This window comes from Tachyglossus aculeatus, chromosome 5 (genome assembly GCF_015852505.1).
Source record: "Tachyglossus aculeatus isolate mTacAcu1 chromosome 5, mTacAcu1.pri, whole genome shotgun sequence".
Lineage (NCBI taxonomy): Eukaryota > Metazoa > Chordata > Mammalia > Monotremata > Tachyglossidae > Tachyglossus > Tachyglossus aculeatus.
Genome location: NC_052070.1, coordinates 18856396 through 18882798, shown reverse-complemented (window position 1 = coordinate 18882798; position 26403 = coordinate 18856396). Strand labels below are relative to the sequence as shown.

Below are 26403 nucleotides of genomic sequence, written 5' to 3'. Positions count from 1 at the left end.
GGGAAATAGGGTGGGCTGCCTACTGACATTTACTCAGCACCTATCTGTGAGCTTTTTTCACTTCATTACCGGGCCATGAGTTCCTTATATTTCTTCAGAAAAATGCTCAAAGACTCCTCACTCTGCTCAAGCTCCGGGCCCTAATCCCCGCTCTGCCATCACTGGATGAGCCGCTCTGAAAACTTGGTCGAAAACGAGGCCAGTGACAGCAAGGTTAACCTTCCGGAGACAGAGACTTCAATCTCAGGTTCGGGCATCAAAAATATCTTTTTCGGAGGAAACCTCTTTCAAGATCTTCCCGGCCACAGTCCCAGTGGGCAAGACGGCGCCAGAGCCATTGTTCGGCAGTTATTTCAAGTGCAGAACACTCACTGAAAAAGTGCTTCGCTCTTACCGAGCTTCTTTGGGACAATTTTAGATTTTCATTACCTGTCCATTCTGTTCCGCTCTTTCAAAACCAATGACTTAAGGCAGTATCAAAAACATCTATACTGGAGCATTCAAGTCACTTCCAGGGTTAGGCAACGAGGACTGACGTATCACTTTTTCCGATAAATTACACGTTCCCTTCTGGAATGGAAGGTTGGTGTAGAAATGACAGCATCTGCTGTTTTGAGCGCGGCACCGCTCCACAGAAACTCAAAATGAGGGCTTTGTGTGCACTGTGAAAGGAGCGAGCTGGGTTTTTACCGAGGCCTCAGGGAAATGAAAAGGTAGGAGGTTAAGTGGCTCATTCATAGATCAGAAAGAACAACGCAAATGGCGAAGGCCAAGTCGGAGCTTATGGTGGGGGCTGATGGCGTTGAGTGCAGCTGCGCTTGTTTCTTCGTCCGACTTGGGAGAGGGGAGTTGGGGGAGGAGCCTCGGGAACACTTTGCCTTGCCTATTTATTACAATCCTTTAAAGGATCCAACGCAGAAGTGGTGTTCCAGTCTCGGGCTCCGCCATTAGAGAAAATTGGGAGAAAACAACCTTCTCCGGGTACCCTAGTTTAGCATGATCGTACCCCCAGAGTCTGGCAATGGGTGATCCCAAAGCTATAGCCTCAAGCCCCACTGGTGGCATCTGCATCATCCTCTCTCCACTTCTGGGCTGGGGAAGGGAGAGGCCTCCTAGCTCCTTCAGAAGAAGTCTCATTGCCAAGAGTGAGGGTCACCAGAATCAATCCACACTGCCTTCATTTCCCACCCTGGAAGGAGGAGGACACTCTGGCTCAAATCATTAGGGTAAGCCAGCCTACTGGTTATTTTGGAAATACTTGCAGGGCTTTAGAAAGAAGAGATAAAAGCAATTCACATCATCAAGAACTATCCCCCAAATCAGTAGAGAAATAATTGTGGACGGCTGGTCAGAACAACCTCCACTTTCCTACCACTTTGACCAGAGGGGAGGACAGGACTTAACAGAAAGTCTCCTCTCCTGCCGAGACTGACTGTAGATGTAGTGATTCTTAGCTCGGCTTGTCTTGTCCATTCTACTGGGAAATTCCTCTTTTTCATTGTTCACTCCTTTAAGTTTCCTTCCACTCAGCCTATCCCTTTATGGTAATTAATCATTTAACCTTTCCATAAAACGTGAATGGTTAATTATTACGTAGACAAGGCAAACCCATCTAGTGCTGTCCCAACTGACTCTCTTCCATCTTCTCCCACACAATTACCCACACCTCCCACCCGGCATTATAAAGGCATTTACTAAGCGGTTACTATGTGCAAAGCACTGTTCTAAGCACAGGGTAGGTTACAAGGTGATCAGGTTGTCCCACGGGGGCTCACAGTCTTAATCCCCATTTCACAGATGAGGTAACTGAGGCACAGAGATGTCTCTGCAGCTCTCTGAGGGTGTGCTGGATGGCTGCTGTGTAACCTCCTGGGCTTTCCCTCACCCAAGCTACGACCTTCTAGAAGGATTACACCCCTCCACCTTGCCTGCTGCTGCATTTCACGGCTGCCAACAATGTGGCCAGTTCGGTTCTGCGGTGGCCCATATCCTGGAGATCAGCAGGGCTCTCCTCACTTCTCACACTTGGCGTTAGCCCTGTCTCATCTTTTTCATTCAATTCACATAATCGATCTGTCGCCAAATCCTTCACAAAATGGCTAAAATCCACCCTTTCCTCTCCATCCAAACTGCTACCACACTGATCCAATCACTTATTCTAAGCCACCTCGACTACTGCACCCTGTCCATGCACTCTGGTCCATACTTCACTCTAATGCCCTGATTATTTTCCTAAAAGTCATTCAGTCCATGCTTCCCCAAGCCTCAAGAACCTCCAGTGGTTGCCCATCCACTCCAGCACCAAAAAGAAACTCCTTATTATTGGTTTTAAAGCACTCCATCACCTTGCCCTCTTCTATCTTTCCTCACTGATTTCCTACTATAACTCAGCAAGCTCACTTCGCTTCCCCCTTGTTTTTTTAATGGTATTTGTTAAGTGCTTACTATGTGACAGGCACTGTAGTAGGCACCGGGGTGGATCAGGTTGGACACAGTCCCTGTCCCACACAGGGCTCACAGTCTTAATCCCCATTTTACAGATGAGCTAACTGAGGCCCAGAGAAGTGAAGTGATTTGCCCAAAGTCCCACAGTGACAAGTGGCAGAACTGGGATTAGAACCGAGTTCCTTCTGCCTCCCAGTACTCTGCTTGATGCTGGAGAAGCAGCATGGCTTAGTGGAAAGAGCGTGGTCTTGGGAGTCAGAGGTCATGGGTTCTAATCCTGACCCCACCACTTATCAGCCGTGTGACCTAGGACAAGTCACTTAACTTCTTTGTGACTCAGTTACCTCATCTGTAAACTGGGGATTAAGACTGTGAGCCCCACATGGGACAACTTGATTACCTTGGCTCTACCTGAGCAATTAGAACACAATTAGCACATAGTAAGCGCTTAAAAATACCATTATTATTATTATTATTATTATCTATCACCTAGGCTATGTGCCTGGGAATGAGAAGAATACCACCAACCTATTCACGGTACCTCAAACTCATCTATCTTGCCACAGACCCTTCTCCACGTCCAGCCTCTGGCCTAGAACTCTCTCCCCTTTCACATCCCACAATCACTTTCCCTTCCTTCAAAGCCTTTTTAAAATCACATCTCCTTCAAAAGGCCTTCCCTAAGCCCTCACTTCTTCCACTCTCTCTCCCTTTTGCGCTGCCCTTGCATTTCTAGGCTTTATTCATCCAACCCTCATCCTCATAGCTCTAACATACAAATCTGAAATTTATTTATGTTTATGTCTGCCTCCTCCTCTAGACTGTAAGCTCCTTGTGAGCAGGGAATGTGTCAACCAACTCTCGTTATACTGTACTCTCCCAAGCGCTTAGTGAAGTGCTCTGCACACAGTATGTGCTCAATAAATACCACTGACCTTGCCCCTCTGAGATGGTGGGGTGTTGGGTTGCTCATCCTGCCAGAGCTAGGGCAGATCCTCACTGATGAATCTTGCACATAAGTATTGGCTACAAATATTTACAGACACTGTGGAGAAGGCCTCCTGAGTGTGTCATTCTATAAACCAACTCACTGCACTGTTAACCGCTCTGAAGACAATTTAACCTCTCTCTCTGCCCATTCCACGCAGAGCAAACACAGACTTTTTAAAAAAGGGCAGAGGGCCATCATCTTCAGAGGTTTTCTCTGAATGGAAGTACAGATAAACATCATCCTAGTAGCGTCCACAGTCACTACCTCATGGCAGACATTTCCTGTCCATTAGCGAAATATTCCCAGAAGCTATCGGACCTTTGTCACGCAGGTCAGTGTGACCCATTCTAGGCAACTACAGCCAAAGCAACCACCACAATTTCTTGGGCAATGTGATATTTAAACAGAGGAAAATACACTTTACCTGAGCAAGTAAGATATTTATAACCTCTTCATTTTCATTCATTTCTTCTTTGGAAACATCTTCTTTTGAAAGACTGGCAATTTCTTGAGCAATCTTGGTCTCACACTCCTGTCAAGTCAAAAAAGTAGTCTGAAAGGCACTCTTCACTATTCACCACTCCCCACACCAGAACCCCTTCCATGGTCTTTCCGCTAACTTGACCATGCTGAAAAAAGTGTGTAGGTTTGCTTCAGACAAGGCTTAGAATGGTCACTTCTCATTTTGTAAAGGCAACTGTTCTCCAGAGATGGTGGTACGGTAATTGCCCACAGATACACTGTGGGAAACACTCAAGTCTGATCTGGAGTCTGGCATTATTGAGGCTACGCTTTTAACCGGGTTACAGCCTAAGAGATAACCTGAAGCTTGAGGTGGCGGGGGGGGGGGGGGGGGGGGAACAGTCAGGGTTATAGAGGGTTAAAACCTGCCTTCAGCAAGCAGATGCCTAAAAAATGTTACAAAGGCTCAATTTCACCCCTTTCATGTCAGCCCGGGTTGTAGCTGGGGGTCGGAAGGCTCAAAGGGGTCTCTCGTCATATTTTGATCTGGATTCAAGCCAGGATCTGTAGTCCGATTCGCTCAAGTTAGCGGTACCAAATAGCCCAGAATGTGACCCCACGAGGACCAGGGACTGTGTCTTTATCTCACCCCTGGATTTCTCTACCAGGGCTTAGTTCAATCAATGATATAGAGTACTGTACTAAGCGTTCGGGAGAGCACGAAACAAAACACTTGGTAGACCTGTTCCCTGACCATGAGTTTTCAGCCTAGGAGAGGGAGACAGACATTAATGTAAAGGAATAACAATAAATAATTTCTACATATGAACATAGGTCAGTGCTTTACATATGGTACGCACTTAATAAATACTATTGCTACTTCCCCCTGGTCAAATTATCTGTCCAATGATTGTGCTAATGGTCCTGGGCCCCAGCTCCAGCTTGGAACTGGAGGGAGAAGAAAAGAAAGACAACAGAGGGGCCCCATGCAGGACAGGGCCTGATTGTAAGTGCTTATTATTAAGGGCGAAGAGAAACAGGGGTCTATCTTGCAGGGGTAGAGAATGGGGAAAGGCTCTAAAGCCCTTCTTAAAGTGTTTCCACCAAAACTGAGTACACCGAATGCACCAATTTTTTAGGTAGCAGAAAACGGGAGACCAAAAGACACCCGCTTCCACCCACAAAATCAAGCCCTATTGAGGTACAATTGGGCAGAATCTTCAACCCCCTCAAAACTGATCAACAAACTCTCTCGAAGAAATCAGCCTGTTTGCAAGTTCATTAACCAGGTGGGTCTCAAGCCGCTAATCCAGCACAGCTGGTGGCCCTGGGGTCTGGATGCCCGCAGGCACATGGGCAAAGCCGACTCAGAGGCCACCCAAATGGTCTACTCATCAGGCGAACCGACCCCAAAGTCCTACAAGTTGGCCCCACTCCTATTCTTAGTGCTTTCCACATCATCTCTCCACCACACCATCTGGCTCAGAGTTGCCAGTGCTAACTGCCCCAGCTGACTGCAGAGAGACCTACTAACTACCCACACAAGGAAAGGACAGAATGTGTTCAGGACTGAAAAAGGAGGTCAAGTTTAGCAACCGGCATTTAGAAATCAGTTGTCTCTAAACCGAACAGTTCACCGATTCCAAGTTCCACGACCAACAGTTTTGAATTAGGAACATCTGATAAAGGGACAGGGATTACACTTCCCTCACAGACACTTCTGTTTACAGAACGTAAGCCAATCTGATTGTTGTAAAGAAAAATGCTGCTGCCAAAGTGGCTATTTTAAGAGCACAGAAAAGGCTTCCCGCCTTGGCCACTGTTTTAGAGCCAAAACCCGGATATGACACACTACGGCAGAACATTACTCACCTGTCTTTTCGCTTCTCTCAGTTTCCTTTTGAGGGCAGTTAAAATTCTTTGTACTTCCCAGAGCCTTTCTTCCTTGGATAAGTCTTTTATCCCAGCCTGCAAATCTCGATGCAAACAGTTCAAGAGGAACTCCTACAATCAATCCCAGAAGCACTGTTGAGAATCATTTGCTCTGCAAATGCATGCAACTACCTTTTCCTGCTTTAAATACATTCTAATATTCTAATTACATTCTAATATTCTAATACCTCCTACCTCATTCTCGTCTGTCCCGCCATCGACCCCCAGCCCACATCCTTCCCCTGGCCTGGAATGCCCTCCTTCCACACTTCCGCCAAACTAGCTCTCTTCCTCCCTTCAGAGCCCTACTGAAAGCTCACCTCCTCCAGGAAGCCTTCCCAGACTGAGCCCCCTTTCTCCTCTCCTCCTCCCCAACCCCCCCGCCCTACCTCCTTCCCCTCCCCACAGCACTTGTATGTATTTGCGCAGATTTATCACTCTATTTTACTTGTACATATTTACTATTCTATTTATTTTGTTAATGCTATGCATATAGCTTTAATTCTATTTGTTCTGACAATTTTGACACCTGTCTACATGTTTTGTTTTGTTGTCTGTCTCCCCCTTCTAGACTGTGAGCCCGTTGTTGGGTAGGGACCATCTCTATATGTTGCCGACTTGTATTTCCCAAGCGCTTAGATATTTATAACCTCTTCATTTACTCTGCACATAGTAAGCGCTCAATAAATATGATTGAATGAATGAATGTATCTAAATAATAATGGAAATTAAGAGGGCGAATTTTCCTAATCCAACCTTAAACAAAAATCCCTGTAGCGGGGCATTTACTCAGGAAGCTTTTCTGCTTTACCTTTGAACATTTTGTTGAGTTAAACGTGAATAAAGAAAGAATCACAAGAGTCAACACATCAAACACCCCAAGAACAAAAATTCTGTCCCCACCTTCAGAACCTTCCTAGCCATGGAGTCATTTCCTTATATCCATCCTCCCACAAGCCCTTCAAGCCAATTTCTTCTTATTCAATCCCTGAAGTCTTGCCCCAAGGCAGATGAGGTCACCACTCCACTTTCTCTTCTCTGAGTGAAGTAACTGCTGCTCCTTGAGCTGTTTCTCATAAAAAGGCATGAACTGATACATTTGTGGAATTTAATAATGACGTGGTTTTTATTTTTTTTATTTTTAATGGTATTTGTTAAGCGCTTACTATGTGCCCGGCACTGTTCTAAGCGCTTTTTTAATTACACTCAAACCGTTCCTGTGAACTATTTCCAGATTTTCCATATTGTTCGAACAATGGAGTTCCATGATTTGGACTGGATCCAACTCTGTAGCAGATTCAGTTCTCTTGTAACATGACGGCTGGGTTCTTAAAGAAGCAGCGTGGCTCAGTGGAAAGAGCACGGGCTTTGGAGTCAGAGGTCATGGGTTCAAATCCCGGCCCCACCAATTGTCAGCTGTGTGACTTTGGGCAAGTCACTTAACTTCTCTGTGCCTCAGTTACCTCATCTGTAAAATGGGGATTAAGACTGTGAGCCACACGTGGGACAACCTGATCACTTTGTAACCTCCCCAGCGCTTAGAACAGTGCTTTGCACATAGTAAGCGCTTAATAAATGCCATTATTATTATTATTATTACAGGACTCCGGATCGAGGAATAACTGCACTAGAGGACTCATGGCTTGAGCAATGCCTTTGTGTGGAGTGGAAAGAGCGTAGGTTTAGGCTTTAGGAGACCTGGGATCTAATCCCAGGCCCGCCATTTGCCAGCTCTGTGAGCTTGAGCAATTCACCAAATTTCTCTGTGCCTCAGCTTCCGAATCATCTGTAAAATAGGGATTAAACACTCCCTCCCCTGTAGACTGTGAGCTTCATGTCGGGCAGGGACTGTCCGACCAGTGCTTAATATAATGCTTGGCACATAGTAAGCGCTTACCAAATATCACCAGTAGTATTCTTATTTTTATTATGACAAGACTGGGTGGTGTGTAGAAGTGCCCTGTGAAAATAATCTTCCCTAATTTTTCAATAGTGTCCTACCCAAAATGCAAACGGGCAAACAGCACCAATCTGTGCTGCAAATCACAATATTCTAGATTCTTTTCAGCCACCTTGCGCTATCCGTCGTTCTTCTGCTTTCTGAGCAGCTTGTTCTTCCTAGCCAAGTTGCCTATGCTCCACTTCAAACTATAGAATTTCACTTTCTCTTTTCCACGCCATGTCAGACAGAATCCTAGTCCTGGACTTACTCAGCCTAGGCTGGCTCCAGGCCAATCCCCAAAAGCAAAGGCCCCGAGTTTGACTAAGTTACAGTGAGGAGGAAGAGATCCCCCTTTTAGACTGTGAGCCCACTGTTGGGTAGGGACTGTCTCTATATGTTGCCAATTTGTACTTCCCAAGCGCTTAGTACAGTGCTCTGCACATAGTAAGCGCTCAATAAATACGATTGATGATGATGATCCCCATCCCCCACGCTCTGCCCAGGCACCCCCACATACACAATCACCACCACCACCCCTCTAGACTGTAAGACACACAGATGCAGCATGGCGTAGCGGATAAAGCTTGGGCCTGAGAGTCATAAGGTTTTGGGTCCTAATCCCGGCTCAGCCACTTGTCTGCTGTGGGACCATGGGCAAATCACTTCACTTCTCTGTGCCTCAGTTACCTCAACTGTAAAACGGGGATTGAGACAGTGAGCGCCATGTGGGACAAGGACTGCGTCCAACCCCATCTGCTTGTACCCACCCCAGTGCTTAGTACAGTGCCTGGCCCATAGTAAGTGCTTAAATACCATAATTATTTATGATGATGATGATGCTCATTCATTCATTCAATTGTATTTATTGAGCGCTTACTGTGTGCAGAGCATTGTACTAACCGCTTGGGAAGTACAAGTTGGCAACATATAGAGACGGTCCCTACCCAACAACGGGCTCACAGTTGTGGGCAGGGAATGTGTCTGTTTATTGTCATAACGTACTCTCCCAAGGGCTTAGTACAGTACTCTGCACACAGAAAGCTCTCAATAAATATGATTGACTGACCGATAGTTGTTGGGACCCACAGGCCCAGGAACTTCACGGTAAAGTGGGCTCCGAATCACATACTCTGCCAGAGCTGGCATCACTTCCCAAGCATGCCTGACCTGCTGTGAGGACCTGGCCCAGGGGTGAGAGAGTTGAGCTCCTCCCGGCTAAATGTCTCAGTCTATTTCCCTAGTTCAGAGGTTTTCTATTGAGAAAACTTCAAAGCTCTGTAGTGGGTCTCTCTCTCTCCTAGGGCAAGCAATGCCCAGGGATAATCAGAACTTCAGAGGCCCGGTCAGATGCTGCCCAAGCAGGGGAATGTCCTGCTGAGCACCTGGAGGCTTTGAAGCACTCAGGAGCTGTTTGTTCTTATCACCAGCTCCTGCTGCTCTCTGAGAAGTCCTGAATGTCTTATTAAAGGGAGCAAATCTTTCAGTGACTGCGGTTGGAAGGCTGTGGTCCCTGTTCTCAGGTGGCTGCCAATTACCTGGGGTCAGTCCAAAGTAGGGCCAAAGCAAGGTGAACTGCCCAAACCAAAGACAAATACACAGGATTTCAACCACTGAATCAAAGAGAGGACAAACCTGTCTCCTGATTTCTTCCTTTATGTTTTCCTGCGTTTCTGGTAGTGCTGGCATGGTGGCCATGTTAGACCAGCGAAGGGGTTTCGTCACCTGCTTTAGGGTCACATTCCCAAAGAGTTCTTGTACGTGGGTAAAAAATACATACAGGACACGGTTACTGATCTAAGAAAAACGAGAGATAAAACAGTCTTAGAAATTCCAATTTCAATTCCAAACCCCCTCGAGATAGCCCACTATTACATTAATGATGGCATTTATTAAGCGCTTACTATGTGCAAAGCACTGTTCTCAGCACTGTTCCATGAGCAAGCAGATTACATATTTTTCATGCTACATATATCAGGCCATCTGGCAACCATCTACAATTACTCAGCGATGTACGTAAGTAATGATTTATACCCATCTTCAGTCCTTACGTGTAAATGTTTAATCAATTGTACATTCAATGGTTTACTTTGATTAATTTGACTGTGAACGTTTTACATCTGTCTCCCCCACGAGAGCATACATTCCTTGTGGGCAGTGAATGTGTGTCACTTGCTTGTTTTCTACTTCCCTCGTGCTTAACACAGTGCACTGCACCCAATGGGCATTTAAAAAGTGCTACTACTACTAAGACAGGAAGGAAGGGAGAGCAGACCATGGAGGAAAAAATGATGAGAGAGATGAGAGGAGGAGTGGAAGCCAAGAGAAAAACTTGGGGATATAAAGAGACTGGGTGGAAAGGAGGCCGAAAAGGGGAGAGGGAGAGAGAGGGAGAGAGGAAGGGATAGAGAGAGAGAGAGAGAGAGAGAGAGAGAGACTTTACATTGCATTGGGCAGGGAATTCATCTGTACCTTCCTAAGTGCTTGGTATTTTATTTAAATTTTATTTTATTTTGTTAATATGTTTGGTTTTGTTCTCTGTCTACCCCTTCTAGACTGTAAGCCCACTGTTTGGTAGGGACTGTCTCTATATGTTGCCAACTTGTACTTCCCAAGAGCTTAGTACAGTGCTCTGCACACAGTAAGCGCTCAATAAATACGATTGATTGATTGATTAAAGTGCTCTGCTCAGAGTAAGCACTTAATAAATCTGATCGACTGACTGGAGGAGTAAAAAAATGAGCAACACTCCTCACACCCTTCTCTGCGCCCTCCCTCAAAACACAGAAACACCCCCTCCCAACTCCCCTGCCCCCCATACTCACACAAACTTCTAAGCAAAACCAGAAGCAAGGAAAAGGTACCCTGGAAAGGTAGAAAAGGCGGGACCAAGCTGAGCAAGGGAGGCCAAGAGATAAATAGGAAAGGGGCTGACAGAGAAAAGGAAACATAAACAGTAAAGTCAGCCTGAGTTGGTCTGACCCCCACCAAGCCAATGGACAGTAACACTAGCAGGCCAGGAGTGCAGGAGAAAGAAAAGACATGGCCTGCCAGAAAACAACAGAAAGAGAAGCTAAATGCAAAGGGAGGAAACAGGGAAAAAGAAAAATGCTACAGCAGTACCTACATTTACATTCTAACATCATTATTGACTTCAAATAGTATTTAATAGATAAACCAGGGCATTGCTCCGACTAGCAGAGAGGTGATCAATTCTGGTGGGAAAACTGAGGCAATAGATCCAAGAAAAAAAACAGATAAACTGAGTAGTCTAAGCACTTGTTTTAAATGACTGCAAAAGTGCTTCTTTAATGGAAATGCTTTCCATTCTGGTTGTTTTCAAAGTCAGATGAGAAGCAGCACAGCCTAGTAGATAGAACATGGTGTTCGGGATCAGAAGCCCTGGTTTTTAATCCCAACTCTGTCACTCGTCTGCTGTGTGTGACCTTGAGCAAGTCACTTCACTTCTCTGTGCCTCAGTTACCTAATCTGTCAAATGGAGATTAAAATTGTGAGCCCCATGTGGGCTCACAACTAATTAGCTCATATCTACCAATCAATCAACCAATCATATTTATTGAGCGCTTACTGTGTGCAAAGCACTGTACTAAGCGCTTGGGAAGTACAAGTTGGCAACATATACATTGCGCTTTATTCAGTGCCTGGCACAAAACCAAAAAAAAACCCAAACATACATTGGGGGATGGTCTTTCCACAGCTTTCTCAACTTCTTTACCAATGGAATTAGCCGCTGCTCTAAAATGAAGCAGCCCAGGGGGTGCAGAGCAGCTCACCAGCAAAGGCGCTTCAGTTTCCAGCATTTGGGGATGGGGCAAGCTCTCCTTTCTCAATGAATGCCATGCTCCCTATTGGTTTTGCCCACTGTGAGTCTCTGTTAGTGTTCCTGGTGGCCTAAAAACTGCCACGTTGGCTCAAAAAATTTCTACCAGAAATTCTCACTGCCTTCCCAGTAATCACACTTTCAACTCATACCTGCTCTCTGGAATGTTAGTGTCTCCACTATGGGACTATTAGCAAACCAGAGACACCTACCAAATTCTGAAACTGTGAGTAAGCTTATCTGACTTACTGAATTTTGCTTCCAGTTTATACAGTAAAATGCCCAGAAGACATACTTAATAAAAATAAATGTCTTTTTATGGTATTTATTAAGTGCTTCACTATGTGCCAGGCACTGTACTAAGCACCTGGGGGAGATACAAGCACACAGTGAGCACTCACTAAATACGACTGAAAGAATAAATGGTACAAACTAATCAGATCGGCCACAGTCCATGTCCCATATGTGACTCGCCCAAGATCACAGAGCAGACAAATTGTGGAGCAGGGATTAGAACCCAGGTCCTTCTGACTCTATCCACTGGGCCACTCTGCTTCTTCATTGCTCATTTACATGACTCCATAACTGTTACCTCAAATTTAGGCTGGGCTGGCACAGAGAAGCAGTGTGGCTCAGTGGAAAGGGCACGGGCTTGGGAGTCAGATGTCATGGGTTCAAATCCCAGCTCCGCCAATTGTCAGCTGTGTGACTTTGGGCAAGTCACTTCTCTGTGCCTCAGTTACCTCATCTGTAAAATGGGGATTAAGACTGTGAGCCCCACGTAGGACAACCTGATCAACTTGTCTCCTCCCCAGTGCTTAGAACAGTGCTTTGCACATAGTAAGCACATAAATGCCATTATTATTATTATACTTTCCCAAAACTATTACTGAAATGAAAGAGCCCACTGTTGGGTAGGGACTGTCTCTATATGTTGCCAATTTGTACTTCCCAAGCGCTTAGTACAGTGCTCTGCACATAGTAAGCGCTCAATAAATACGATTGATGATGATGATGATATCAGTCTCCTCTGGTTTTATCCCCCTTTGGACGGTGAAAAATATCATCATGGATCTAATCGGGGGAAAAATACATGACAGCACAAACAATGCAGTAAATAATTCTTGTCTATTAGATCAAACATGAGAATGAAGGCCAAATAGAGATGTTAGAATAAACCCCTACTAATATACTGTCCAGTTCGCTCACTGAAGGGCTGCATTCAAGGTACGAATCATAGACTGCATTTTTCTGATAAGGTATAAATTTCAAGCCTGAACATAACCACGTTTGACCATTCTTTTCATTAAAAAGCCCAACATAAGACAGTGAACTCAAAATTACAGGTGACTAATGTCTATTGTGATCGGATTTATAAAACAATCCTAGGCCAAGCATGTGTCAAGTTCCAAACTGCATAATGACAAATGAAGGCCAAACACGCTCTTCATCTAACTGATGCCAACATTGCCCTCATTACGAATAAAAGCAAGTGTCACGGGAGCCTATTTTCAAAAGGAGCCACAACTGAACCGCCTCTCGATAGTTTTCCGTGCAGGATAAGCCACCCCAGAAAGAATTCCCAGTCACTGGGCCCGCCCCCATTGCATTTCTTGGGCTGCACGAGATTCCCGTGCAGAAAATCATGTACCTGAACGGTAGGGCTGAGCACTATAGAAATGTTCTGTATGTTCATTTTTGTTTCCAGTTCCTTTGCGATAACATGATCCATATGCACAATCAGCCAGGAGATCAGGAGATAGTTACACTCCGGCAACTCTCTGAGTAAGCGCTGGCACTCCTGCACTTTCTCACCCTCTGTGTTCCTCCCACACGCCTCTTCAAAGCGGGGCATAAGCTCTTTGGTCAGCAAGTTCTCCGGGAGGTCTCTCAAATACTGCTTCAGCAAGCTGGCTATGGTGTTGGGCTCATAGTCTTCCAAGCTGGGAGACTCTTCTCGGTCATAGGCTGCTTTGAGCTCATCCACCTTGGATTTTATTCCTTGAAAAGGAAAGAGAAAATGGGGGGGGAAAAAAAAGAAATGAGAAAACGGAATCAAATACACTGAACTGGTCAAAAGCTCTCTCCATGTTGCCGCCCCACCTCCCAATGCAGTTGAAGAGGCACAAGGAGATTAAGTAGCCAGTTGGGTCGGGATTACTAAAAAGACTTCATTACTGGAAGGTGTTCAAGGCAGAACTTATATGTCAACAAGCATCAAAACTCAGGAAGAAAAGCACTCACCACAAACAAAGGTCTTCCAGGAGCCCAGTATCAGAAGGTCCTTTAGGAGTCAGAAAAACCCCGACTCTGCCACTTGTCTGCTGTGTGTGACCTTGGGCAAATCACTTCACTTCTCTGTGCCTCAGTTACCTCATCTGTATAATAAGGATTAGGACTGGGAGTCCCATGTGGGACAGGGACTGTGTCCAACCCGATTGGCTTGTATCCACCCCAGTACTTAGTACAGTGCCTACCACACAATAAGCTCTTAACAAATACTACAGTTATTATTACCATTATTCTTATTGAGTTAGGGAACTGATAGGCATGAACCAGGCTGCTGCTGCTGATAATAACAACAACTGTGGTATTTATTAAGCACTTACTATGTGTAAGCACTGACATGGATACAAGTATTCAGGTCCCACAAGGGGGTCACGGTCTAAGCAGGAAGGAGAACAGTTATTTAATTACCATTTGGCAGATGAGGGAACTGAGGCACAGAGAAGCTGCGACTTGCCCAAGGTCACACAGCAGGCAAATAGCTGTGTTGGGATTAGAACCCAGGCCCATGCTCTTTCCACTAAGCCAAGCTGCTGATGAGCACCGTCACTTAATCGTAAGGCTGTTCTACAGCCTCTCTTGTGGCCCAGAGCCCCAGGGGCTGGCCTGGCTGGGACATCATTCATTCATTCAATTGTATTTATTGAGCACTTATTGTGTGCTCAATATATGTATATATGGTTGTACATATTTATTACTCTATTTATTTATTTATTTATTTATTTTACTTGTACATTTCTATCCTACTTATTTTATTTTGTTGGTATGTTTGGTTCTGTTCTCTATCTCCCCCTTTTAGACTGTGAGCCCACTGTTGGGTAGGGACTGTCTCTATGTGATGCCAATTTGTACTTCCCAAGCGCTTAGTACAGTGCTCTGCACATAGTAAGCGCTCAATAAATACGATTGATTGATTGATTGATTGTGCAGAGCGTTGAACTAAGAGCTTGGGAGAGTACAATCTAACAATAAACAGACATATTTCCTGCCCACAATTAGCTTACCATCTAGAGACTAGCTCACAGTGAGCGGAGGGGCACAGACCAGCCCGCACCTGACAAGTCTTTTAACCAGGCCTACAGCCTGGGAGGGTATCTGGGAGGGAGGGAAACGGGGAGAGGTACAGCGGTTGAATACAGGGGTCCATATCATCATCATCAATCGTATTTATTGAGCGCTTACTGTGTGCAGAGCACTGTACTAAGCGCTTGGGAAGTACAAGTTGGCAACATATAGAGACAGTCCCTACCCAACAGTGGGCTCACGGTCTAAAAGGGTCCATATGCATCGTTGGGCTGAATTCCCATCCCGCACAGCCACACGTACACACGTCAGTGCACTCCACTGCGGGGGAGAGGTCAGTAGGAGCTATGGCCCCCCACGCCCCCAACCTGGGAACAAACAGAAGTTTGGCCAACAGGTTGGAGGGCAGTCACTCCCTCCTCGACCCCAGGTCTGTGCCCATCTGAAAGAACGGATGCTTTCTTGGGCACCTTCAGGCAATCAATCATATTTATTGAGCGCTTGCTGTGTGCCGAGCGCTTTACTAGATGAGCCTGCAGCCTAGAAGAGGAGATAGACGTTAATGTAAATAAATTACAGACAGGTGCATAAGCGCTGTGGGGCTGAGGAAGGGGTGAATAAATAATAATAATGATGGTATTTGCTAAGCGCTTACTATGAGCCAAGTGTTGTTCTAAGCACTGGGGTAGATAGAAGGTCATCAGGTTGTCCCACGTGGGACTCACTGTTTAATCCCCATTTTACAGATGAGGAAATGGAGGTACAGAGAAGTTAAGTGATTTCCCCAAAGTCACACAGCTGACAAGGGGCGGAGCTGACATTAGAACCCACGCCCTCGGACTCCCAAGCCCGTGCTCTTTCCAGTAAGCCAGCAAATCCAAGTGCAAGGGTGACATAGAAGGGAATGGGAGAAGAGGAAATGGGGCTTGGTCAGGGAAGGCCTCAGAGGTGATGTGCCATCAATAAGACACAAGTACGGAGAATAATTGTCAGCCACCAGTCACATTCCCTGGGGAGCTGGGGTGGGGGGACCCCCAAAAATGCAGTTTCTCGGTTTAAGAAAATGTCTTCCCACTAAAAATTTGACCCTCAAAATAAAATTTCAAAAACCTTGAATAATTTATAGAACGTTTACAGGGGTACAAGATTTTCTGAGAGACTGAACCCCTAAACTCTAGAGGAACCAATGCTCCTAGTGATATGCTATTGATATAGCAGAAGAAAGTCACAAACTCCTTTATTTATTTTACTTGTACATATTTATTCTATTTATTTTATTCTGTTAGTATGTTTTGTTCTCTGTCTCCCCCTTCTAGACTGTGAGCCCACTGTTGGGTACGGACCGTCTCTATATGTTGCCAACTTGTACTTCCCAAGCGCTTAGTACAGTGCTCTGCACACGGTAAGCGCTCAGTACGATTGAATAAATGAATGGATTTATTACTCTATTTTATTTGTCCATATTTATTCTATTTATTTTATTTTGTTAATATGTTTTGTCTTGTTGTCTGTCTCCCCCTTCTAGACTGTGAGCCCACTGTTGGGTAGGGACCGTCTCTATGTGTTGCCAACTTGTACTTCCCAAGTGCTTAGTACAGTGCTCTGCACCCAGTAAGCGCTCAATAAATAGGATTGAATGAATGAATGAATTTATTACTCTATTTTATTTGTACATATTTATTCTATTTATTTTATTTTGTTAATATGTTTTGTCTTGTTGTCTGTCTCCCCCTTCTAGACTGTGAGCCCACTGTTGGGTACGGACCGTCTCTATATGTTGCCAACTTGTACTTCCCAAGCACTTAGTACAGTGCTCTGCACACAGTAAGCGCTCAATAAATACGATTGAATGAATGCTTGCAGTAGACTTCATAAAGCACTCTGCTCTGAGGCAGGAAAACAAAAAGATTCCAATGTCTGAAGAGCAGCTTATTCCAACCCAGGAGGTGGGGTTGATGCAACCAAGAGTGTCCCAAGGACTCCAACCTCAAAACTAGAACAGAAAGCCAAATCCCAACGGAGACTAAAATGGAACAATATAACAGACCCTGTAATTTTATTTATTTGCACTGATGTCTGTCTTCCCCCCCGTAGACTATGAGCTCATTGTGGGCAGGGATTGTCACTGTTTATTACTGTATGGGTCTTTCCCAAGGGCTTAGTACAGTGCTCTGCACACAGTAAGCACTTAATAAGTACAATGTCCGCTAACCCTGTTACAGTGTACTCTCTCAGTCGTTCAGTACAGTGCTCTGCACTTAGTAAGTGCCCAATAAATACCATTAATGGACACTCAGTTCTGCCCCAATGAACTCCTAAGAAAGTCTGACTTTTACTTCCTCAATTAGAGCCCCTGTTCCTATGCGTCAACTTTGCCTCTAACATTATGCCACCAGGAGATCTGGTTTAACAGATAATTTCCTCTTCTGCCATGGGCCAGCCCAAGGAAAGGATGTATGGGGAAGAGAGACGGCTGAAATAATAGCAGGCAGAACTAGAAAAGTCTAAGCTGATGAAGAGGAGCAGGACAACTGCCAACCTGGAAAGTTTCTGACTAGTCCAATCAGAAAGATTGTTTTTGGCTAGTGAGAGAGAAGAATTCTCTCCACTTCTCTCCTCAAGCACTCAACAGGGGCTTAGCAGCCAAACCAGTTGGGAAGAAGGGAAACTGAGGCACAGTTGGGCGTGGCCCCACCCCCTCTGGCTCTGAGCAGTGTGTCTATCCACAGCTGAAAGCAGGCGAGCGACGACAAATAAATCTGAGCCCCTGAATTCCTGAGCCTAAGGAAGGTTTTGGAGAAGAGAAGATGCGAGAGCACCCTTCAGAGGAGTTTTGGCCACTAGCCACTTGTCAACTTGGATTCAGGGCAGAGTGAATTTGTGGATCACGCTCACTAAGGGAAAGCGCGACTGCCAAATTCAAAACGGCCGAGGTGATGAACGTGCCCAGGGCCAAACCACGAGCTGCTCTTCTTCGAAGACCAGGGGACCGGGCAAGGACCACAGTGGGGAGTGATGCAAGCGATACCTGAAACTCTGTAGATGCCTTCGCATTTCATGCCGTACTTCTCCACATAATCTATACATTCACGGAACACGGCGGGCAGGCGGATGCCGTCATACATCATGGTTCTCTCCGCCGCGTCGGCCACGGGAATCCCGAACACGGGTCTGACGTGGGGCACGTCCATCGGAGGCACCTCTGGCTCTGGCGTTGGCTTTTTCTTTTTCTTCTTTTCCTTCCACTGCTTCACCACGTCAGCTGCCGTCAAGTCCTTCGACTTCTTCTCTTTATGCTTCTCTTCCTTGTGCTTTTCTTCTTTATGCTTCTCTTCTTTGGGTTTCTCTTTGATTTTAAAATCCTTCTCCTTCTTTTTCGAGAAGCTGGGCTTTTTGAAGACGTGGATTCCCTTGGACCGCTTCATTTTGGAAGGGCTTTCGGCTTCGTCGCCAGAGCTGTCCTCCTGAAACGCGGCATAGCCTTCCGCTGTCGGGCGGAAAGGACAGAGAGGTGTTACTACGATACTCAGAACAAACAGGAATCGAAAAAATATGACAGCAGGGTGCCCTGACTACTGGATTTGCTGCTTCGGCTAATAGATAGCCTCTTGGAAGACGGAAGATCCTGGCAAGAATCAACTTCTATATCACCTAGAAGGCAGCACGGCCCAGTGGATAGAATCCAAGTGCCAGAATCCATGCATTCTAACTCATTCCACCCTACTCCCCATTGCTCTCAGTTTACCTACATACCATGACGGAGTCAGTACTTTTCGTAAAGCCGCCTTTAGGAGTCAGAAGGGCCTGGGTTCTTATCCCAGCTCTGTCCCGCGTCTGCTGTGTGACCTCGGGCAAGCCACCTCCTTCTCTGTGACCCAGTTACCTCATCTTTTAAATGGAGATTAAGACTGTGAGCCCTATTTGGGGCAGGGACTGGATCCAATCTGATTACCTGGTATCTACCCCAAAGCTTAGTACACGCCTGGCACATAGTAAGTGCTTAACAAATGCTGCAATTATTACTGCTTAGTTGGTGCTTGAATGATTTACTTTCTATCGACAAAATTTCATAAGTACTGAGGACTTGCGTAAGAACAACTACAAAAAAAGCAGTAAACAAAGTCTTCCAAAATTGACCAAGTGCAGTGTCGACTTTGGTGGTAAAAACAAAGGACTGGGAGAGAAATGTGAACAAACCAATGAATGGATGGGCTGGAATCAGAAATATGCTTTCTCTTTCCAGTACTTCGGTATTAGCACCCTAAAAGCAGCATTAGGGCATTACAAAAAGTACTCACTCCATCAACAGCAAATATCCGTCATGATATAATGTAGATATGCTGGGAGCAACGGGGACTAGGGTAGAGTGAGTCAGAATGCATCCCCTTATTTCCCAATTCATTCATTCATTAAATCGCATTTATTGAGCGCTTACTGTGTGCAGAGCACTGTACTAAGCGCTTGGGAAGTACAAGTTGGCCACATATGGAGACGGTCCCTACCCAACAGCAGGCTCACAGTCTAGAATGGTGCTACTCAAGGCCCACTTTAATACGAGCTTTCTCTAATGTAGGATTCAATAGGTCCCCTACTTAGCTTCCGCACTATAGGAGAACTGAGGATATATCGGTGGTAAATTACACAATTACATATATTTGGTTTGTCTTAAAATTTATTCTTTTGTGCTCTTTTTCAGAAGATTTTTCTCTGCTATTGTATTCTATTTATATTTGGTTTTTCGAGAGGTATTCTTGGCATTGACATGTATATCTCGATAACAAATATATCCTTTTAAATTCACCTCTGAACATTCAATTCACATGGCGTTTCATTCTACCAAAAGGGTGTCAGATGTTCCAACTAGTATTAGGACTGTTTTGGACATATCACTACGGCCAAAAGCAGTCCTGAAATAGCTCTGAAGTGAACTACAATCATTTCAGACCCCCAATGAAACAACAGCACACAAATGTCCATTTTTTCGCTAACACTGAACCCTACCACGGCTGTCTGAATGAAGGAGGGGCTTCGGAATTGTCGGTGGGAGGTTCCGATCTTCGGTCTAGTCAGAAAGACCGCAGGATTGAGAACCTGCAAGGCCCCTCGCACTCTCTTGTGACTTTTCCTGCTAGGGCAGTGAATGCAACAAACCAGAAGGCAGGAAGGGGAGTGGCACATTAATAATAATTATGTTACTTGTTAAGTGATTACTACGTGCCAAGCACTCTTCTAAGCACTGGGGTAGATACGAGTTAGGTTGGACACGGTACCTGTCCCACACCCAGCTCACGCTCGTACCTGCATTTTACAGACGAGGTAACTGAGGCCCAGAGAAGTTAAGTGACTTGTCCAAGGTCACACAGCAGTCATGAGGCAGAGCCGGGATTAGAACCCAGGTTCTTCTGACTCTTAGGCCCGTGCTGTAGCACTACACCAGGCTGCTTCTCACACTGCAAAGTGTACCCAAGATTTTTACATGCAAAACTCATCAATGTCCCATATGAATACAACACGGATGCAGCCTAAGGTGAAGTACACAGGCCTGGAGGCCAAAGAACTGGGTCCAAGACTCAGCACTGCCACGGGATTTTTAGACACGTGTATTGTCCTAGTGAAATAATAATGCTAATAGTAACAACAGTAATAATTGTATGTTCCCAAGTCCAGTGCCCTGCACACAGTAAGCGCTCAATAAATACCACCGATTGATTGATAATGTGGGATTGATTAGTTAAGCACTTCCTATTTGCCAAGCACTGTACTAAACAAGTCATAATGGCACTATGTGCTCTAGAGGGAACACTAGAAAGAGCCGGTTGGCTTTTTGGATAGAGAGGGCCGGACCATTCTCCGTTTTTCCTGAGGGCACTGCTGACTGCTATTGCTTACTGCTCCTCTTCCAGTTCCCTAATCTACACCCATCCCTCTCCCGGGCCCACCGAAATTCTTACCATGTCTTCCCGCAGCTCCAATGGCCAAAACTAGGTCTAAATTCCCGAACGTCCCTTTAAGGAACTGCCCCAACCTGTTGGATCTCGGTGGCTGCCTGACTCTCGTATGGGCTCTTTGGGTCCCCAAAGCTTTTGTTAGCGTCTATTTTTTTTAATGCTTTGTTGACAGTATTTAAGTGCTTACTGTGTGCCAGGCACTGGGGTAGATACCAGTTAATCAGGTTGGACACAGTCCGTGTCCCACATAAGGTTCACGGGCTTAATCCCCATTTTACCGATGAGGAAACTGAGGCACAGACAAGTTAAACGACTTCCCCAAGTTCACACAGTTGACAAGTGGAGGAGATAAGATTAGAACGGAGGTCCTTCTGACCCCTGAGGCCCATGCTCTATCATGTTAGGAATGAGCTGCCCAGTCTTCTTTGCTACTCTCTCACATTTGTTTTTTGGGTTGTTTTTTTTTTCATTTTATTTGGACTCAGTTCCTGGGCTCTGTGGTTCTTTTTTCTCATACCTGTTTAACACACTAAAGTCTAATAGGGATGAAAAATCATTTTTTGATTACAATACCATAAACATCTGAACTCTGGGTACACTCAGAAAGTGAACACAATACTAACCCCAGGTGGTTCAGTTTAATTGCATTTTTAGGCTCGGGTTGCCTCCTTCTCCCCCAAAGCACCTTCAGAATCAGCCCCGGGACCAGCCTGGACCCTCCTTTCAAATAAGTAGACTAATTACCTTGGAGTTTTCACTCCTCCGGGACGTCGAGCTGGTTGAAACAACCGCCCTCCGCCCCAGCCTGCCTGGGTCCGTGGCCAGACGGTCTCCCCCGAAGCCCACTCACTGCTGCAGCCTGGCCCGGTAAGGTGGGAACAAGAGGTAGGAACAATACGGCAGCCGCTGCAGGGGTCATGGCAGGCCGGGGCGATTAGTTGGACCTGTGGCTGTCACGCAACGGGCTACGAGCCACAGCGGGTGGATCCACTCTGAGGTTCTAGTCCCCACCACCTACCCCTCATCCTAATGGCTAGACAGACTTGTGGGGCACCACCCCTCTGGCCACAACAGTTTCCTATCCATGCCGTATTGAGTCAGCACAGTAACTTCAGCCAGTAACGTGGCATCTCCTTCCATTTGATCTCTGGGAGTCAGAAGGACCTGGGTTCTATTCCCGGCTTTCCCACTTGCTTGCTGTGTGACCCTGGGCAAGTCACTTAACCTCTCTGGGCCTCAGTTACCTCATTTGTAAAATAGGGATGACGACTATGAACCCCACGTGGAACAGGGACTTTGTCCAACCTGATAAGCTTGTACCTATCCAGTGCACTGTATAATACCTGGCACATAGTAAACACTTAACAAATACCATTAAAAAAAGACCATTTTTTCCAATAGGGACAGACATATGATGGAGAGAGTCTTTTCCTTGGGTCTTTAGCTCTTTATACTAACAAGCAAATGAAAGAAATTTAGAGGGGGACTATTTTCCCTGCAACTTTCCACACAATGTTTTGAGATTCCATGAACAATTCATTTCACTCCAAATGAACATCACATACTTAGCATTGTGGCGGTAACTGCTCTATTTTATTGTATCTGTTATATCTACCCCAGTGCTTAGAACAGTGCCTGGCACATAGCAAACACTTAATACATCATTGTTATTATTATTATTACTCTGTGTGACAACTCCTTCCGGGCCAGCCAGAAGCCTCCTTGTGTACCCACCCACAAGTGGTTTCACGGGGGGCGAGGAGGGAATAGGCACCACTCTGGGCCAAGTCACAGGATTTGGACAGTTAAAACTCCTGCCTTCTGATCCCTCCTGCCTGTCAGCTGGCCTGTAGACGGTTACAGGACTGGGTTATGTTTTATTCCCTATTTTACCATCTGTAAAATAGGGGCTCACAGTCTTAATCCCCATTTTACAGACGAGGTAACTGAGGCACAGGGAAGTGAAGTAACTTGCCCAAGGTCACGCAGCAGATAAATCACAGAGACGGGATTAGAACCCAGATCCTTCAAACTCCCAGGTCCGTGCTCTATCCACTAGGTCATGCCGCTTTAATATGTGTTTTATTTTCCAGTGTAGTCGCATCATCTTCAACAACCAGTGGGGAGAGGGAATTCTGATTAGGTTTGGAAGGGATCCGGTTATACTTCATGCCAAACAGGTTTGGTACATTGTATACCAAAAGTACCTGGAAATCAAAGGTGATGAAAAAAACGAAACTTGAGCCGTGACTAAAGCGGTACTTCAAAGTAGGCCACGCAACTCCAATTCTACTGGAAAATTCCAGGTAAAACATAAAAATCAATCAACCTCTTGTATTTAGCGAGCACTTACTGGGTGCAGAGCACTGTACTCAGCGCTTGAGAGAACACGACATAACGACACATCGGAGTTGGACAAAACGATTGGCACTTACTCCTCTTTTCCTTTTTCTTAAATTTTCCTTTCTTCTTTCCATGCTCCTTCTCCTCATCGGATACTAGGTCGGGGGGCTCGTGCAGGCTGTCGTGGGGGGGGGACGGCTCTCCGGTCCGGTACAGCCCGGGGAACTTAGTAGGGCTGATCTCTTCGGAGCTGGGAGTGCGGGTGAGACCACTGCCATGCTCCACCCGCCGCTGCTCGCTGGGGCTGCTGGTGGGAGGCAGGAAGCACTCGGTCATTCTGACGTCCTGACGGAGAAGTTCCAGTCTGCGCCGTTACCTGTCCATTCCCCCTGTAATGGAAATGAATGATCATCAGATCCTCTTTAAACGACGGAGAAATGATACAGTCAATAAATCAATCAATCGTATTTATTGAGCGCTTACTATGTGTACTGGCAACATATAGAGACAGTCCCTACCCAACATTGGACTCACAGTCTAAAAGGGGGAGACAGAGAACAAAACCAAACATACTAACAAAATAAAATAAATAGAATAGATATGTACAAGTAAAATAAATAGAGTAATAAATATGTACAAACATATATACATACATACAGGTGCTGTGGGGAAGGGAAGGAGGTAAGATGGGGGGATGGAGAGGGGGACGAGGGGGAGAGGAAGGAAGGGGCTCAGTCTGGGAAGGCCTCCTGGAGGAGGTGAGCTCTCAGTAGGGCCTTGAAGGGAGGAAGAGAGCTAGCTTGGCGGATGGGCAGAGGGAGGGCATTCCAGGCCCGGGGGATGACGTGGGCCGGGGGTCGACGGCGGGACAGGCGAGAACGAGGTACGGTGAGGAGATTAGCGGCGGAGGAGCGGAGGGTGCGGGCTGGGCTGGAGAAGGAGAGAAGGGAGGTGAGGTAGGAGGGGGCAAGGTGATGGACAGCCTTGAAGCCCAGGGTGAGGAGTTTCTGCCTGATGCGCAGATTGATTGGTAGCCACTGGAGGTTTCTGAGGAGGGGAGTAATATGCCCAGAGCGTTTCTGGACAAAGATAATCCGGGCAGCAGCATGAAGTATGGAGAACCATATGCGCCCAGTTCTTAAAAGCGGAAAACAAATATCTGGGACCCAAATGGGCCTTGCTTGAACTCCCTTTCTGAGGGGTGTGAGGAGAAGATAATAACTACAGGAGCCTGGCAGGGGACGCTGCCTGCCCTGTCCAGTCTTGATGAGAGCAGCGATTGCCTTTATGCCTGCTGTTTTGGAGATAAATGCCAGCCTTCTTTCATCTTGGATCCTGCCTCTCTAGGCTCCTGCTTGTGAATCAAATCCTGCTCAGTTACGGTGCCCCCGCTGACACAATCTAGGCTCTTAAGGTTCTGCAGATTTCCACACACAGTCATCATCATCATCGATCATATTTATTGAGCGCTTGCTATGTGCAGAGCACTGTACTAAGCGCTTGGGAAGTACAAATTGGCAACATATAGAGACAGTCCCTACCCAACATTGGGCTCACAGTCTAAAAGTCACAAAGTCACAGTCTCTTCACGCATCCTTATGACATCCTTATTCCCTTCCCCACAGCACCTGTATATATGTATATATGTTTGTACGTATTTATTACTCTATTTATTTTACTATTTTATTTATTTTATTTTGTTAGTATGTTTGGTTTTGTTCTCTGTCTCCCCCTTTTAGACTGTGAGCCCACTGTTGGGTAGGGACTGTCTCTATGTTGCCAACTTGTACTTCCCAAGCATTTAGCACAGTGCTCTGCAAACAGTAAGCGCTCAATACAATTGATTGATTGATTGATTGATCATGACACCATTTCGCTGCATCACTCAACCTGATTGCTAGGTAAGGAATTCACATCTTTTGCTTCCACGTCGGCACAGGGGCATCTGGTTTTCTCTAGTCCCACCAGACACCACCCTACGTACAATAGGTGTGTCAAACAGGTGCTAAATCAAAACTTAAGGAAGCAAGCAGCAAGTTAATTGAAACTTTAAAAAAAAAAATCTTTTTGACCATCTGTGGTAGATACGCTGGGAAGTCACCCACCACAGAGAAGGATTTTTTTTGACTTTCCAGATGTGGTTTCTAGCAGGGTCCCTTTCTCTTTATATATGTCTTGGGGGAGTATGTGGGTGTGTGACCACATGAAAAGCAGCGTGGCTCAGTGGAAAGAGCACGGGCTTTGGAGTCAGAGGTCGCAGGTTCAAATCCCGGCTCCTCCAATTGTCAGCTGTGTGACTTTGGGCAAGTCACTTAACTTCTCTGTGCCTCAGTTACCTCATCTGTAAAATGAGGATTAAGACTGTGAGCCCCCTGTGGGACAACCTGATCACCTTGTAACCTCCCCAGAGCTTAGAACAGTGCTTTGCACATAGTAAGCGCTTAATAAATGCCATCATTATTATTACTATGTACATTTCAGCTCTATAAGAACCTTTTGCCATGTCACCTGGGCGATTCTTAGACTCTCTACCCTAATTATATATATGTAAGACAGCACCAAAATTTTAAAGAGTCAATTTCTTGCCTGGGCATGGGCAAGCAACTTAAAACAGCTACATTAACTACTACAGAATGGCGGGTGGACTAGGGAAGGTTCCTAGCCAGGACTAAACACCAAAGAACTAGGCTGTCGCAAAAACAAAGCTGGTTGGGCACAAATCAAGTGATACAAGCTAGAGGGCAGAAATTACGTATGACATTTCTCTGGATGTTCCTCATCTACCTAGCTCAGTCCTCTGCATCCCCTGGACGCCAGATTTGGTGATGGTATTTATTAGGTCTCTCCTATGAATTGATGCCTTATCCTGGCAGTAGAGTTTAAATGCGGTGATGAAGTTCAGAGCTATGTCCTATAGGGCTACCCAGAATGGAAAGTCCTAAGCCAAAGCAACAAAGTCGATTCATTCAATTTATTCATTTATTCGATCGTATTTATTGAGCACTTACTGTGTGCACAGCACTGTAATAAGCATTTGGGAGAGGACAATGCAACAATAAACAGACACACTCCCTGCCCACAAGTCACCTGTGCTGGGCAGCAGCGGCATGGGAAAGAGTCAAAGGGTCAAGGAATCAAGAAGTCCATCAGAGACAGTGGCAGAGACTCCAGTTTTTACTCTGCAGAAAAAGGC

General features: G+C 45.8%; 1 protein-coding gene across 2 annotated transcripts in view; it reads right to left on the bottom strand.

Annotated features, from left to right (window-relative positions):
• RALBP1 (ralA binding protein 1) overlaps window positions 1-26403 on the bottom strand; it is a 68342-nt gene that overhangs the window by 5746 nt on the left and 36193 nt on the right. The window contains exons 1-7 of one of the 2 annotated variants that reach the window (XM_038746382.1): window positions 26298-26320; window positions 23303-23599; window positions 17948-18406; window positions 13262-13611; window positions 9405-9566; window positions 5771-5902; window positions 3861-3968 (exon numbers count right to left, since the gene is read on the bottom strand). In XM_038746382.1, the coding sequence (XP_038602310.1) occupies window positions 3861-3968; window positions 5771-5902; window positions 9405-9566; window positions 13262-13611; window positions 17948-18406; window positions 23303-23546 (1455 nt within the window). In that variant the 5' untranslated portion in view covers window positions 23547-23599; window positions 26298-26320. Of the gene's footprint in view, window positions 1-3860; window positions 3969-5770; window positions 5903-9404; window positions 9567-13261; window positions 13612-17947; window positions 18407-23302; window positions 23600-26297; window positions 26321-26403 lie in introns of those variants that run through there. The other variant, XM_038746381.1, reaches the window with a different exon arrangement.